This window comes from Camarhynchus parvulus, chromosome 1A (genome assembly GCF_901933205.1).
Source record: "Camarhynchus parvulus chromosome 1A, STF_HiC, whole genome shotgun sequence".
NCBI lineage: Eukaryota > Metazoa > Chordata > Aves > Passeriformes > Thraupidae > Camarhynchus > Camarhynchus parvulus.
In genome coordinates, this window is record NC_044586.1 from 57,428,213 (window position 1) to 57,445,390 (window position 17,178).

The 17,178-nt window shown below is 40.9% G+C and overlaps 1 protein-coding gene across 1 annotated transcript in view; it reads right to left on the reverse strand.

The window, feature by feature from the left end:
- The window catches only part of LHFPL3 (LHFPL tetraspan subfamily member 3), a 235,119-nt gene that overhangs the window by 71,091 nt on the left and 146,850 nt on the right, over positions 1 to 17,178 (reverse strand). The window contains exon 2 of the mRNA XM_030961020.1: positions 4,908 to 5,144. Within this exon, the coding sequence (XP_030816880.1) occupies positions 4,908 to 5,144 (237 nt within the window). The remainder of the gene's footprint in view (positions 1 to 4,907; positions 5,145 to 17,178) is intronic.

Below are 17,178 nucleotides of genomic sequence, written 5' to 3' on the forward strand. Positions count from 1 at the left end.
TAATTAATGCATGTGTTTAGGACTAATTTTATTTTCTCATTATAGAAAGTGGAGCTGGAAAAGAACTCTTGGATCAGCTGATGTATCAATCAGCACTATTGCAAGATTGACCTTTATTTAATAAGATATTTTAATCAGCTTCTGCCTTTTAGTCTTGATGTCTCATTTGCCTCCCCTTAAGAGTATCATCATTTAGCATATTGGCAAAGTAGTTCCTTGACAAAATACTTTTATCAGACCTTAACCTTGGAATACATATTTTAATAATAATTTCACCATAATTTACTTTTTCTAATTCATCTTTCATTGCTGAACCACAAACCACAAACAACATATCAACAAAGTCAGCCTCATTTCTTCCCATTTAAAAGACAGAGAAATGTCATCTGACTTTTGGCAGATGACAGATCCAGTATGAGAAACAGGAATCAAACTCTGCTATCTGAATACCACTCCAAAACTTTTATCTTAGTTCCATTCAATACCAGGAGAAAAATCTAAGTGGTTTATTGCATACATATGCATGTGCTTCCCACAAGCTCATAAAACCAAAAATAGACATTTTCAAAAGGAGAACCTTAATGTGTCTTCTAAGTTTGTGTCAAAACCCCTTGACTCCTGATCTCACTCTCCCATTTCTTCCTCTCAGTTTCTATTAAAACCTCCAAAATACTTTGTCATTAGAGACCAGGGCTGGAATCTGAAAACCTTTTACCTAAGGAGTGAACACCCTCAAACCAAGGGGAACAGGAGATCAGTGTCCCACACAACAATCTGTAGGATGATGTGGAGGGGGGGAGCCAAAAATCCCCTGGCTGATGCTGTTCTGCTTTGTGTGACAGAATTCCATGCACACTGGGCAATAGAGTGCATGACACTGAGACACTGCTCAGGAAAGTTCTGGATGTGGTCCAATGACTGCTCAAATACTCCTTGGATGAAACTTCACAATCTGAGCACAGATCCTACAGCAGTGCTATGAATACCTTCCTTCTGGAGAGATTTTATTCTGTTTGATGCCAAACACAATAAAATCTCCATGTTTATCTTTATAGTTTCTCTTTTACAATATTATTTATATAGTAGAAATCACAGGAAAATGGTTGCTATTATCAAAAGAAGAAAATTTTTGGGGAAAATATAAAAAAACCTGTTAGTGTGGCTTCTAGTTGCTGGTTTTTAGATGAAATATGTCTGGTGCTACTTGTCTGCTGTTCTTTTACTCAGAACTACTTGGAGCTCAGTGTGGAGGTGATAACTGGAGGAAAATAGGTTGTAATTGAACAAGGAAATTAACAAGTGGATCTAATTGCAGTGGTGCTATGCTAGATGAGCCACTTACAGTTGAAGCTCAAAGAGAGCATGTGAGCTCTTCACAGCTGTGGCAAAACTTCGTTCTTGGCTGGCATGGCAGGGAATCATGTTTTGAAGCTGGAAATGAGGGCCAGGAGTTTCCAGCCTGGAACCTATGATTGTAGGCTTCAATAAAGAGTCTGGTTTTGCCTTTGGAAAGGGGGAACCTTAATACTTCTTATTTTGAGGCAAGATGATAAACCCTTTAACACAGTCCCAGGTTCCTCGGTCTATAGCACTCTATCGCATATCCCTCCCCAGTGAGTTTCTCAGATATTTCCCTTCCCAAATGGGAATTCAAGTGGTTGAATTTGCTCTGAGTTCATAATCACCTTAAGTGCTTTGACCAAAAAGCCACAAACCAAAGCAGCAGGAGTCTGAAGTGGGTGACTCTTGGACTCTCTAGAAAAGAAGGAAGGGAGGGGATGAGCACCATGAAGAGAAGCACCAGTCTGAAAATGGGAGGAGACTAACAGAAATCTTGTCTTTCTTTTTTGTAAGTATTTTATTATTGTAATGTACACCCTAACTGAAATGAAAATGGGCATACACTGACTTTTTATATATCAGGAGGAGTTAAAGGTATATAACTTTACAGAAAAGGGACTATATAATTATATTGGACAGAGAACATGGGTATACAGGGATATATACAGTGTTCTGTCTGCATTTGTACTGTTTATTACTACTAGAGCTGATGGTAATTATTTTATATGTTGTAGCTATCTGGGAAAACTTAAATTTGGTCTCAATATTCGTATTGATAGACATAATTTTGCACAAGTTGGCCTGAATGTTTGTGAGTGCATGCCATGGAAACTCCATGCTGACAAGCAGGGCTTTGCAATTTTGCAGCAGTTTGCATGTTCACTGAATCCTGAGCTATTTTCCTTTTGAAGGATGACAACTGATGAGGATTCTGTCTGGTCATCCCTCCATGGGGCAGGTGAGCTCCTGTCACTCAGGTTCACATACAGCTTTTGCAGAAGGTTTCCTGTTACAGCAGTGATCCCATGGGCAGGCTATTCCTGTTTGGAGAAGAGCATTCTCTAGCTAAAGGTGTGCCAATCTCTGTGCAACACTACTTTTTTTTTTCTTTTACTGAAAGCTGCTTTATCACCAAGAAACAATATTCCCTTACTTTCTGTCTTTAAGCATGTTTATTTTGTAGTGGCTGCAGCTCAGATGTGTGGAGCCAGCCTTCAACAACCTGGAGAGTAAGGAGGGTGTAAAAGTGTCAACCAGCTGGCAAGTTCTGGTTCATGGTTACTTGTTTTAAGGGCTTCGACTTCACATTGCAGGAGCAGCTTGGAAAGCTGAGGGTAGAATTGTCTATATCCATATAGACAATAGTTAGAATTGTCTATATCTTTTTGTTTGAATGGGAGATATGCTAGCACTATTTGCACAGAGCAGTATTTTCACAGCCTGGCCATTTCCAAGAGATGCATGGATACTCTGCATGTGAACTAATGCTGATGAGTAGTTCTCCACTATCTCTTAATCTGAAAGGGGGTAAAGGGATGTGGTTTATGGGGTAAGTGTCAAAGGACTTAAGCATGCTCAGTGCACAGGGGTACAGATTGATGCCACTGCTGCATTCTGCTGGGTCTCCTCAGGGCTGAGGCTGTGCAGGTGGGTAAATGCTGGGGGGCTCAGGGGCATTTAGACTTGCCCTGCTGTTGCTTAGCAGAAGATTTTTGTGACAGGCGTGTCCTTTTTAGAGGCCAAGTTGACTCCTTTTCACTTAATTGGAAAGAGAGTTTAAAAAGTGGTGATCATTAGGCTTGATTGTGAAGGGCAGAGTGGGGTTAGGTCCCTTTTTGTTGAGTTCTGGTTTCTTTTGAAGCCAATGGTGTGATATGTTTCTGTGTTTAATCCAAGGAAATTGAGCTGCTGAATGATTTTTTCTGACATGCTGAGGACCAAATGTTCTGGCAAGGGTTTGTGCCAGCAATGTGAGAGGTGAGGAGGCTCCAGAAGCTGTTTTTTGCTCACATGGTGCCAAAACAGATGCATTTCTTTGATACAAGTAGTGTTGGGTACATGAGAGCTATATGGTATAGACAAATCAGACATAGTGGTGATGCCAAAAGCACTTGTGGCATAGCTGTGAATGCCCTTCTGACAACGATTTTGATTTTCAAATGCAGATGAATGTTATCCTTACAGGAAAGGGTCACAGGGATAGTTCTTGAAGCTGATGCCCTCAGTTTACCTGCAGGACAGATGCACAGGTGCAATTGCAAGTGACACAGACTTTCCTTAACTCACAACATTAGTAGGCTCCATCCAGATCTGGAATTGTATGTGGAATTCAATCTTCAAGTCCATTTATCTTTGGGCTCAGTGTGCTGACTGCAATCCAGCAAGCAGGGGCCATGTACAGGTGTACAGATAATGGTTCTTCTGGACCAGCACTGAGACCAGCTATTTTCACAAAACCCTGGCTGCCAAACAGCAATCTAGTGGTGAAAAGCTCCTGATACCTCTGCTATTATTAGAAGCAGCCCACAAAATTACAAAGGTGGTAGATGAGCTGAACACAGAATCCTGCTCTTGGGGACAGTCAGTGAGACTAGCAGGGGATCAATTTGAAACAGATAAAAGAAAGTACTTCTTTAGCAGTCAGTAGTGAGCTTCAGGAACTTGCTGCCATGCAGTGCTGGAGAAGCTGACAGTATCAGCAGGTTTAGAAGGGATTAGACAGATTCAGGGACAACAGGGCCATTAAAAAGATAAGGCAGGGACATGCCCTCTGTGGTATCTATCCCATCAGATATTCAGCTGGGATGCCAGGGGAGCACAAGGGGAAGGGGCTGCAGAAATAAGCCCGGCTTGCACACACTTATTAAAAATATCTCCATTCCTGAAAATGTGTGATAAATTACTGGTCCAAGCCATATTAATGTACTTAATCTAGAAATGAGTTTTATCCCCAAAGCATTGCATGAGTATTCGGTTACTACAGCATCCTAGATTCCCATGAGCTGACTCATGAGCTCAGAGCAACACACTCAAGCAAGAACTAGGATTCTTCTTCATTCCAGGCTCTGATCCTCAGCCCACCAGTTCCTTGCTGTATGGGCAGTCCCAGGTCACTGCCAGCCCCCAGCACTGCCCCCTTGCTGGGCACTGTGCTAACACCTATGCCACATTACTGACATTCATATTACATTGCAAAATCCTAAAGGAACCAAGCGAGCAAATCTTGCATGGGGTACAGAAAAAGGTGGAGACAGTGAAAATTAAATGCTAATGAAATACTGTACAAGTGAGTAACACAATAACATCCCATCTACAGCTCTAAAAGCTAAGGATAATTCATGCATAGGGCAGAAATTACTTCAAATTTGAACTTTCTCAGATTTTGGAGGCTGAAATACAAAACTTCCTCTGCCCCTTCCTCTGCATTTATTCCTTCCCAGCAAAGTAAGAAGTAAGCCAGCATGCCAACTTTTAAGCATAACATAAAATGAAATTGAAACTGATTATTGTTTTTAAGCAATTGCCCTTGAGGCCACCCAACAATAGTGTTTCTAAAGCAGTCCTACCTTTGTTTTCCAACTTGAGCTCCTCTGCTAGCAAGCTGTCTTGTCTGTTTCCAAGCACAAATGCCAGAAATGAGAGGATCAGGGCATCCAAGATTCCAATAATTGCCAGGATATATGCCCAGCGGACTGAACAAGCCCCCAGCGTGTACTTGTCTGTCTTTTCACCACACATCCGTTTTACCTCATCTGAATCCCAGCCATCAGGAAAAATCATACAACCCAGGACGAGACAGGCAGCTTGGAGAAAAGAGAAAAGGAGAACAATGGGATAATGAGACCAAGCTTTCATTTTGTTGAGAACCTACAAAGTTATCATTAAAGCATTAGACTTTTTCATCCTGAACTCCAAAGCTAGGCTACTTGAAAAAAACAAGTCACAGAATTACATTTAATACAAAAACCTAAGATGCAACATCAATTGCACACCTTTCTTAAAAAGCTGTTACATCCTGGATCCCTGGTCAGGTTTTGCATCAGTACAATCACATTTTCCTTGTGGGACCGATTTCTTCAATGCAATATGAAAGGACCACACAAAACCAAAAGGGAAAATGGCTAACAACCGGGATATTCAAAGGTAACACTGGCTTACTGTCAAGTAGTCAGGCAAACAACCAGTTTAAAAGAGAGGAAAAAAACTACCTATCCTTTCTGGTAATCTGCTGTTTTATCCTAACCATAAACATTGGACTTTCTCACTGTCCACCCAAAGACAGAGCTTGATTCATTACAAGTGCTGCCTCACAGAGGGAAACTCCACCCCAGCACCTGCCTGATCCATCCTGAGCACAGTGGAGCCCTTCAGGATGACATTCCAGTCATGGGAACTGTCCCACCACATCTGTCATTGCAATGAGAGCAAAGCCCTGGCACTGCACACAGATCTCTAGGTCCTCCTGCTCGTCCTCCATACGGCAAACATTGGTGTACAGACATTTTATGGAAATAGGTGATCATGTCAGTCTCCCAGCAGGGGTGGAAAGGGATCCCTCACAGTCCTGTCTGTGGTTATGTCTTTGGCTGCTTGTGATTTGAGATGCTCTCTCTTAAGCTTTCTTTTGTTACTGGGTGGTTTCTATGGTCTGTCTATCAAGCCTGGCTATGTCCCCATTCCCTTTCAAATCCACTTTAAGGCTCTCTCAATGAGTTCTGCTAACTCCTGACATAAAATTCTTTGGGACAGGTGGACCTTATTTGTTGCCAGCAGGCTTGGTGTTGTAAAAACTGACCTATGACCAAAAATCACCAAATTTTTCTGGTAATGCCTGTCTTGAAGCCAGGTAGAGTCACCTTCAGCAGGAGAGGAAAGCATATAAAAAATAAAAGTAGCATAAGAAAATTCTAAAAATAATGATTATGTTGAATGGCCTCATTCTTCAGTTTTTATTGCATTTAAGAGAATCAGAAAATCCATATGCTTTCAGTTACCTCATCAATTACCTTTAGGGACTTGGAAATACCTTTCAATTACCTGTAGTGACTTGGAAACAGGCACATTTCCATCATTAGCCCTTCTATCTTAGTATGGCTGATGAGATACAATGGATCTTAAACCTTTTATAAAACCTTTATAAGTCTTAATATTGTATTGATGAAATATGCTCAAAATTGCAGGTGAAAGTGCTAATTGAAAAGAATGCATTGTGTGGGTTTCAGCCTTTTAAGTTTTTGTTGAGCCAGACCTCTGTTGGGAAATGACAGTTTATACACCAAGCAGCTTGTGCAACCAACAGCTGCTGTCACTGTGGGATTGGTTTCTTGTCGTTGTGACAGGTTTCTTGTCTTTCCTGGACAAGCACAGGCACTATCATTTCACAGACCTCTAATGCCCACAAAATAAAAACAGACTTACACTGGATCAATATGATGAAATACTGGAAGAGGGATGTGTAAGAGCGTTCAGGAATGGTAGTTTCCTTTTGACAGCTACAAAATTGCAGTAGACAATGTCCTGAAAGCATGTCTGCAGAAAATGCACCCAAGGTGTTTGACAAGTTCCTCCTGAACAGCTAATTTGTGTGAAAATAAAACAGCTTATAATACTTTCAAGGACAGTTAGGCTTAGAAATATGGGAGATTAAATAATGACCAGTCTACTCAGAAAATGAAGGTTGGACAAATTGTAAATTACATATTGTCTGCTGTAACTCATTTACACAATTACATAAGATCTTTCAAAGGCCTTTGAGACAAACAGTACAACAATTTATTTTCTTGAGCTGGTTACACACAGTTCCAGAAAGTGGAGTTGCCCTCACATTTAAGAGTTTCCCTCAGACTTGCAAAATACTCCACTCAAACAATGCAGCAAATCTGCAAACTTCTTGTGTTCATTAAAATGTCCATATTTACCCAGCTAACTGTTGACAAAGTTTCATTTACTATATAACAGCAAATACCAAAGCCAGTTTACTTTTATTGATCATCCTCAACATGTGAGAAAGCTTAATGCTCAGTGAATGATCAATACATGTGGATTTTTTCTGCTAATTGTGCATGAATAATTAGCAAATACCAACATCTCTGTCGATTTTTTATTACACAGCACATCAGACACATTCTTAGTGCTTCCTAAAAGTAATTTAACTTTGTTCTTTTGCACATAGGTAATTAAAAAAATGAACCCTTATCTCAAGAATTCAGTGTACAGCTTCCCAGCTGTGTTCCTCAGATTTCCAATTAACTCATCTTTCCTGAATTCTGTTCCTGCATTCTTTGATATACTTGCTTAAATTTCTGGAGTCATTCTGTTGGTTGTAGTTGGGCTTCTCTTGGTAATAAGACACATGGGTAAATAATGTCTGGACTAGATTCCTTTGCATAAAGACAGATATCAAGGAGGGATTATTATTATTTTGTCTTTTCCCTATGCAGTTAAGACGCTTTCTATTAGATTACTACTTAGTCAACATCTTCAGGAGCAGGAATCATACCTTACCTGTGGAGGGTAATGCAAGTAAGATTAGTCAATCTTGAGTCATTTTTTGTTGAGGGAATATTTTGCACTGAATGCCTTTAAGAACACAGACTTGCTCAATAATATAAACAAGTAATGATTATTTTATCAGCTACAAGATTGAAAAGACAGATATGAAATCCACCTACAGATCTACTTTGCATTGCTAGAAACTTTTACATTTGAATTCTGCTACAGAGGATTAGAAGATTTTTCTCTAAAAGGTCATTACTTTCAGTTTTATACAAATTTGTGAAATGGAAATAATTTTATGTAATTTCAGTGAAACTGGTAAGAGACGATTTTATAACACTGACATGGCTCCCATGTCTTTGTCTAACTTGCACTGTCTGTAATGGCAATGTTACTGAGATGGAAATGTAACAAAAGCTACTGCTGTTCTACTCCTGAGTAGTAATGGTGTTTGGGTTTGAAAAGTTCACTGACTAAATGAAAACCCTTAAACCATCAGTTCCTACAGACTCTGATTCAAGTAAGGAAAAAGTTAAGTCTATACTGGTTGAAAGCAGCCTTCTGTGTGTGATCTGGGGACATCAGATCAGCACCAGCCCCCTGACAGACAGCCCAGCCTAGGACCCTTCTAACCAAGGGCCTTCATGATAAGCAGCAGGGGGGAACTGATAAATGACTGACTCGTGTCACTGACACCATTCAGAACCATTTGGGCAACTGTAAAACTTACAAGAATCACATCCACATGGTTTTCCCTTTGACTGCTTGAGAAAGCTCCTGGCAGGATTATTATCTTTGTAAGGGTGGCCCTGGGTTTCCTCCATTTCTTCCTCTCCTGTGATGACAAGGTGACTCTCTTGTGTTGGAAGGGACTTTAAAGACCATTTAGTTCACCCACCATGTTGCTCAGAGCCCATCCAATCCAGCCTTAAACATTTCTAGGGATGGTATCTGTAAGTTCTCTGGGCAACCTCTTCCAGTTCCTCATCACCCAAACAGTTGCTTTCTCCCACATATTGGAGTCTGGTGGAGCTTTTAAAACTTTAAAAAAGTGATTAATAAAAGTAATTAAACATGCCTTATATATTTGCTTTTGCTTCTTGAACAGTTTTTTCGTGTGAACAGCTAACAGGAACTGTCACATGATTTTCCTCTAGGGCTATGAGTGACAAGACAAATTATTCATACTAGGAGAGAGAGCCAGGATTTTTACCTCGTGGGATGAAAGGATGCAGATACAACACTTCCAGAGATTGGAAACAGACAGTGAATTGTTGCTGGCACTGACAGACTTGTGACTCTGACCAAGCTAATATTATCACAGACTGTGCTCTGTGCATGAGCTCAAATGGTAATTAGCAAACAAGTAGTTCACTATCCTATGGTTGTGCCAAACACAGTGACAGATTAATATTATATCATTGCATGAAATGAGGTTCTATTTATAAAAAAAGCTGACTGCTATGCAGGAAACCAGTGCTGAGAAATTCCCGCTGGCAGGACTCCTCTCTCATCTTCATTCTTTTCCTGACAACAGACCAAATTTGCTTGCCTGTAGAGTATGAGGATGGCAAGTTTCCTGATAAAGGAATAAAAAAAATGGAATGGGAATTATGCTGACCATCTCTTTTCTTTCCATGCCCTCACATGCAAGAGTCTTCAAACCTCTCTGGTTCCAAACTGCAAGTGATTTTTTGTTTCCTTATTTTATCCCCCAAAATGGTATTTACAAACAGTGACCCATTTAAATCTCCAATACACTGAATAGAGATTTTGCCAGCCATGTTGGTGATTAGGATTAGTCTTTCAGGAGCTTGTAGCTGGGAAAGAAGGAAATGCTGACTGGAAAGAAGGGAAGTGGGAAAAAAGGAAATGCTGAGTCGAGGTGGCTGAAGACACACTGGAGGTGGTGAAGACACAGGGTCAAACACAATCCTGAGTGAAGACAGAAGCTACACACCCATCAACTGAGATTGATCCAAGTGATGTGGACTGCACTTCTGAATGGGACAATAATCCTCTGTGTTTATATTTATGTCATAGCTTGGAAGAAATGTGCAATTTTGAAGTGAATACCATGATTCTCTCCATTTATTGATGCCATCCACAGAAATAGTTCTGCTGCATGCAATCAGAGTATTTCTGGAGGAGCCTAAAAGTTCATTTAGAAAAGTTCTTCAACACTGAGTGGGGACCTTAAAATTCTGGCTCAATGTGTGGGCTTCATCACCCAAAAACCTGTGATTAAAAGAAAGCTCTTGAACTATGGAGAGCTTCCACAATACCTGGAACTGTTCCTTGTGCAATACAAAAAGGCAAATGTCACGTATGACCTCTTGATCCTGTGTTTGAAGGCTGCCACATACAATGCCCACCTATGAAAAGGCACTTCAGAGAGGTGCCAGCTGGATCCCCAAGGAGATGACACAGCCTGTTAGTTTGTGCATAAGCAGACTGAAAATTCCTGGTGGTGCTCGTAGATGGCTGCTGGCCACATGACTGCTGCTGGGTATGAGGCAGTCAGTGAGAAAAGTGTGAAGAAGTTTAAGATTCAAGGGCAGTGTTCTTAAGAGAGCTGGAGTGATAAAGTCCCATCTGGACTTCTGTGACTTGAGCTTCCATGTAGGATGAGGAAGGTGCCCTGTGGAATTGCTGCAGGACATTGACGTGATGCTCCCAGCAACCTCCTCCCCAAAGTGAAGGAGCAAAGGTTTGTGGGTTAATCTTCCTTCAAAAAACTTCAAACAATATGTATAACAAGGGCATTGGGTCCAGGAAACAGAACTATTTCTCATTTGAGGCAAAACCCGAAAGTCCCATGTGATGAGGATGCAAGAGGCTTCAGCAGTAACTACTTTAATCTACTTATTCTCTTATTTCACATCATCTTGCTTGGTAATATAGACAAGCCAGAGTCTCTCCACAGGATTAAGAATATTTATAGAAACTGCTAAGGGGGAGAAAAAGTAGGAGAATCTTATACTGCATTCCTGTGATAATATTAAAGACACGATGCAATTGTCGCCATTTGACTTATTAGGGCTGGGCTTTCTGATAAGAAATCTGATAAGAATATACCTATATACGTCTATAAACAGATATGTGTATTTCACATGCTGATTTTAAGAAAAGGGAAAAAGAAGACCAAACATTCCATGATTGGACAGTAAAGATAAAGAAAATAATATTGTGGAAAGCGGTAGTGAGGTGGGTGCTGTGGTCAGGGGGAGAAGACTAGCTGAGTAGACAGGTAGCAGATATTTTGATGCTTGCTAGTTATACTTAGGTAGCAAAATGGAATAATTTGATCAGCTGTTGCAAGATATGAAGCTAGACATAACAGAAATAGGGATGACTGACAGCTATATCCAAAGATGAGCACTACAGAACATGAATTGTGCAGAAAGATGGAAACAATTGAGAAAGTGAAGTAATGTTATATGAAGAAATGTGTTAAACTGTAAATAAGTAGAACAAAATAGCAATGATACTGCAATCTACTTCAGTTAAGTCAACTGTGAGAGAAATTTCACCACACTAAGGGGACCTGTTTTAGACCTCATGTGTTGGATTCATGTTTGGATGGAGAATTCTTTGATTTGATAGAGACAGAAATTCTGTGTGGGGTTGTATCATCTTGGGAGCATTTAACTTCCAAGTTTGGATCATTAACCACGATAATTAAACTTTGAGATTAATGTAGTTCTATGAATAATTTAGTTAGTACAACAACTATATTAGCTGGGGAATAAAAATAATGTAAGAACATAATAGATTTTTATAAGTGTGTGTGGCAGGTGATCCACAAGGTGGGTCCCAATAACTCCTCATGAAAGAACACAATTTCTGGTGTTCCAGCCATGGTAATTTGCAATGGGTATTTATTGTCCAGGAAAAATATGGAAGCAGGGAACTGCTAAAGGATGCAGGCTAATCACTATGTGGGCAAAAATCTTTAGGAATGCCATGACAACACATTGCTAATAGCTGTAGCCGAGGTAGATGACTAACTGATGAGGAGTGAGGAAACTGAAATCCTATACAACCAGAGATAAAAATACTTCTTTAGGATGAATCAGGTATGGGAGGTGGTACAGCTGGAAACCCACAGGTGGTGCATGTCAAAAGTTACACTTATGCTGTGTCACCTCCTGTGGTGTCCAAAGGCCCTGGGATCTGATGATATTTTTTTCTTCTCATTTTCTCTTTAAAGTATCTAAAATAACATGAGAACTGTGTCACAACCCACTGGAGTTTTCTGTCATGTGTCTTTGTGCCACAGGATGTGTGTCAGGAGGTCTGTGTGCCAGCTGGGCTCCGTGCCCAGAGGTCACAGGAGGAATAAAGCAAACCCCTGTGCTGGGGGCCACGGCCTGGGGTCAGCTGTCACACAGGCAGGTTGTCTGATGCTGTGGCCATATCCAAAAAGCACTTTTCTCACACAGACTTACCACTGAAAGTGTTTGCTTTGAATGCTGTCCCAAAGGATGGCTACATCTTTCTACTTCAATGTTAACTTCTCTTTGTATAACCTGTTCTTTAGCCAAAACATATCATGGCATACTGACATGTACTAGATCTAATTAATTAATAAATTCAACACAAGTCCTGCGTAGGCTACCACAGACAGACTGGAGAATAGGTGTTATTATGGCATAGGCTAGGAATTTCTTAAGATATATACAGCTGACATTCCACCACAAGTTACTGATCCAAATAGAGGAGATATTTTAAACACACTTCTGGTAAAAGACAAGGAAGAGCTGAAAATAACCTCACTTTCAATGACCATGAGTCAATTCAATTTAAATAAAATGAGACTATATTAAATAATATGAGAATAAAAATGTTTCTAAACCTGGATTTTAATGCATATTTTAGATGGATGAACTTTTTAAAAGGCAAAAGAAACTACTAACAAGTTAACTGGACTGAAGAAGTTCATACTAATTGTGGGGCAAACCTTGAATTTATTTGGACAAAAATATCAATTTTCTGGTATCTTGACAAGACAAATGAAATTCCAGGGATACTTCCAGCTCTGTATCGATGACTAACAAACTCTGTTTCATTCTACCCTCATTACCTATCTTCCCAAAAAAAGCCTTGAGGAGAAAAAAAAAAAAAAAAGATGTGAGCAGAGACCTTAGAAATTCCAGGAAAAGAAAATTATTAGTGAAGAAAGATACATTTTGAAGGTTAGGTAATGCAGCTCTAAAAGATTGCTATTTAAAAGTCAAGCTGTGCTAACTCTAAGACAAACTGAAACAAATAGTTGAATAATCTTCAGTGAGATTAATAAAGAAAGAAGAAAGGCAGATACAGAGTTGGGCTGGGAATTAGGAATTAGTACCTAATTATTTGTCTCATTTTTCAATGAAGAGAATGATAGAGAAAAGGAGGAGGATGTTGTGACTACTGGGTGTGAGCATTTGGAAATGGAAACTCATGCCTCCAAATCCACAGCATCAAAAACAATCATAATGTGCTTCAACTGGAGGAATGCACCTTCCAACCCCAAACACTGAAACAACCAACACATTAAACTGCAAAGATGTTAGGAAGGATTTTAAAATCGAATTAATTGTTGAGATAGTGGTGAAGAGCATATGTATTACCTACATTTTAGGAAAAAAAAGACAAAATTGAGAACTGAAAAATAATTGGAACAACCAGCCATCATTCAATTTTATCCCAGTTCTTTGGATAATTATTGAAGGAAAGAATAGCTGAAGACATGGGAAGAAATACAAAGTAACACACTTTTCAGAAAGCATTTGATCCTGTGTCATCCAGAAACACTTACTAACTGGAAAAAAGAGGCTAACATGAGAATGTAAGGTGTTCATGCCTTTTGTTCATGGGGAGCTGTCATTTTTTGCTTGAAAGAAAAGCCTCCAGCTGTTGTGAGGATACACTGGGCACCTCAAGGATCAGCCTGGGTGTCAATCATTTTGTGTTTTCATTACCAGCTTTGGCAAGAGTAGAGGTCTGGTAGTTAAATCCACTGATGGGAGGCACTATCAATGCAGTGTCAGGACAAATGATGGAGACAAGGTGTATGTTGGTCATCCCGTGGAGAACCATGGGACACCAGCCAACGGAACCAATGGAAAAGAGTTTTAGCAGTACTAGGGAGAGTTTTTAACGCATAATGTAAGCCCTAGACATCTGGTGCTGGTGGTTTTTAAGCCTTAGAAGAGCGATGTTTGCAATGACCAGTTAATCAGAGCAAGGTTATTTTAGGATGTAAGGAAGTATTTTGGGAAACATATTGCATGAAGCTGTAACTGCTCATGATAACAGGACTAGATATGAGGATTTAGTAGTTCTTTTCCTGGCCTATGTTCTTATGAGGAGGCTGAGAGATAATCTTTGAAATTAGTAGAGAATGAAACCTAGGAGGAAATGCAGCCAAAGAATTAGGAGCTTGATGGAACTACAAAACAAAAATAAATGTTCTTTAAATCAAACCGAAATGAAAGTCTAACAGAATAAATGGGGGAAAGAGGCAAAGAAGCAGCTCACTGCTGGGCTCTCTCACTATGGTCTGTGTACAAATTTGTCATTCCCCTCCTTTATTAATGGTTTTAAAATGTGATAGCAAAGAAAGAAAGAAGAGAGGCATAAAGTGATTTTCTTTTCCTGCCAACTCTCATCCAAGCTGTCCTGACAAACACCACGCATCTACAACAGCCTGGTTTTAGACTTGGGCAGTGCATGCCTCCAACTTGTTTCTGAAATTACTGCAAATGCAAGCAAATCTAAACATGCTGGCAAGAGAGGAAGTCTGGGACTGCATCAGCCACTGTATTCAGGGTAAAAATGGCAAAATTCTGCAGGCTATCGAGGTAGAAACAGAATGAAGAAGCAAAATATATTAACCTAAAATGAAAAGTTTGACATCTCAGCCTATAGTGGCATCCATAATAAGTACCAAGTTTAGTCTTTTTTTTCTGAAAATGAACAACTTCACAGCCAGTAAACACTCATTTGCAAAACAGGAGGTGAAAACCTTTAAAAAGCCGCGGTAGTGCTGCCTAGAAAACAGATCTGCATGCCTTACAGTAAACTGAAGAATTTTATGATTACTCAGTATAAACACAAGGGAATGGGTCCCAGAGAGGGGGAAGAGCTATTTAACTGAAAGGGCAGTCTTGGCATCTGAACAAATGCATATAAACCATCCAGGAACACATTTAGGCTGTAAAGAGGAAGGCAGTTTTGAATTGTCAGGGGATAGGTTCTGGCACAAATTCAGTAGCTGTGGCCATGCCAAAAAAGTTTGAAGTTGTCCAAGTGTATGCTGTAAATAGTTATTAAAGATGGAGTTTGATCAGTGCATTAAAAAATTATTAGGATGTGTTTCTGTGTGAGGCTAAATTTGACTACTCAGGGCCTTTAAGATAACTGCAAGAGCTCAGAGGTCTTGCCTCAATTACCTTCAGACACCAGAAAGCCAGGATCATCACTTTTCTCAGGATATGAGCTTTGCAATAGCTGCAGAGCTGGACACACAGACAGTGCAAACAGCACTCAACTGAGCCTCAGGGTAGGAGCAGCACTGAAGCCAAGCTCCAGGTTTGAGCATTATGGGCATTTTGCAGAAAATCTTCAGATCTATTTCCTTTTGTCCATAAATTTAGCAAATCTCTCTACTCTATCTGGCTAAACCCTGCCTGGTACTGTAGCAAAGCCCCTTGCTGACTTCCCTCCTGCACTTACACTCTGTGAAACCAGTTCAGCCTGCACTGCATAACCATGGGGTTCACAACCAGCAGGGCCTCCTGACACCATTACCAGACTCCATGTGCAGCACTGCCACCCTGGGCTGCAGGGATTGTCTGCATCCCACCTGGTATGTGCCATGTGCCACGAACAATAGCAGCTCATCATTAATGCATTGAGGAATCAGCCCCCACGGGCTGCTGCTTCAGAGAAACATCTGCCACGAGGTCCTGGCTGTGCTCACAGTTTCATTTACATGACCATTGGGAGTGTTTGACAGCCATAATTAGGAGTTGTTGGAAAGTGGGGTAACTCACCCATGCAGGACATGGAACAGCACAGGCCAGTGCTCAACAGCTGAGCTGGGGAATTCAAAGCTGCCACCAAGAATTCAACCAATTGTTATCTGATCCCCACTTTGCTGTCATGCCATGAAAGGAACATGAACAATAAAACCTCTTGCAAGAGGAAATGAAATAAAAGATGCTGGGGGTGGGGAATGTAGTTTTCTTAAAGGTTCAGAGCCACCTGTCCCTCTGTATGGCTGCCCTTGGGGTGCTGACCCAGCACACTGGGTGGAAGGTGTGAGCCGTGAAACAGCTGCAGTACAAACAGCTGCCAGCCAGATGTGTCTGTGCCTCCTCTTGGGCACTGTCCAGCAGGAGAAATCTCTCCTGCAGAAGCTGATTGAAAGATTCAAGAGATTGCTTGGCAGTGGCTAAGGTCATTGGCCACTGGTGAGATTTCTCCACTGTAAGCTGAGGTGCAGGTTAATGGCCTCTGAGACATTCTCTGCCAAAGCACGACTGTGATTCCCAGACTATACTGCATCATGATAGGAAATATGATTTAATGTTGAAATGAGGAGGTTTTAAGATTAACAATTTATAAGCATTCAACCCCTGGGTGTGGGCATGACAGTCACACTCTGTGCTCTCCCTTGGAACTTTGTGTTCCCTATATACTTTAGTGAAGAAAGTGACTTTTTAGGAGGAGTGACTGAAGTCATGTAGAAAGACTATAAGATGGACAAATAAATATTCTGTCATGAGCTAGACAAAAAGAAGCAATTGAATGCATGGGGGGAGAAAGGGGAAGGCTCTTGCTTCTCTTGTCTCTTGTAAAGCATTAACGTTCTGCTAAGAAATGCCCTACAGCTGAGCCAGCGCCATGCTGTCCTTGACATGCAGAAACTGTACTTGCCCTTTTTGAGACAGTGGGCAGAAGACTATTGGGACAAATGATCCAGGTGTTAAATCTGGTCAGGATTCACCAGTTTCCTCCCAGGGCTGGGAAGCCTTCCATGTACTCTGCCAGAAGGCTCCAGCCAGTTCTCCATGGGAAAATCTACCCCCAGACTGGTTTCATTCCCTTTTTAAAAAGCAACAGCCTTCCCAAAGCTAGCCTCCACCCTGCACCCCATCACCTCTGAATGAGGGGACCCATCCTTGGACCTCAGAGGGGTTTGTGAGATGGCAAGGAAGTGGGTCAGGGTTTGAAGCACCTTTATGCTGCAGGCAAGGGGGGGTGGGCAACGCAAAGCTAAGGGCCTGCCGAGGGGATGAGCTGAATATGAGGAGGAGACAGGGAGCTGGAAGGCAGCAATATGGGGCA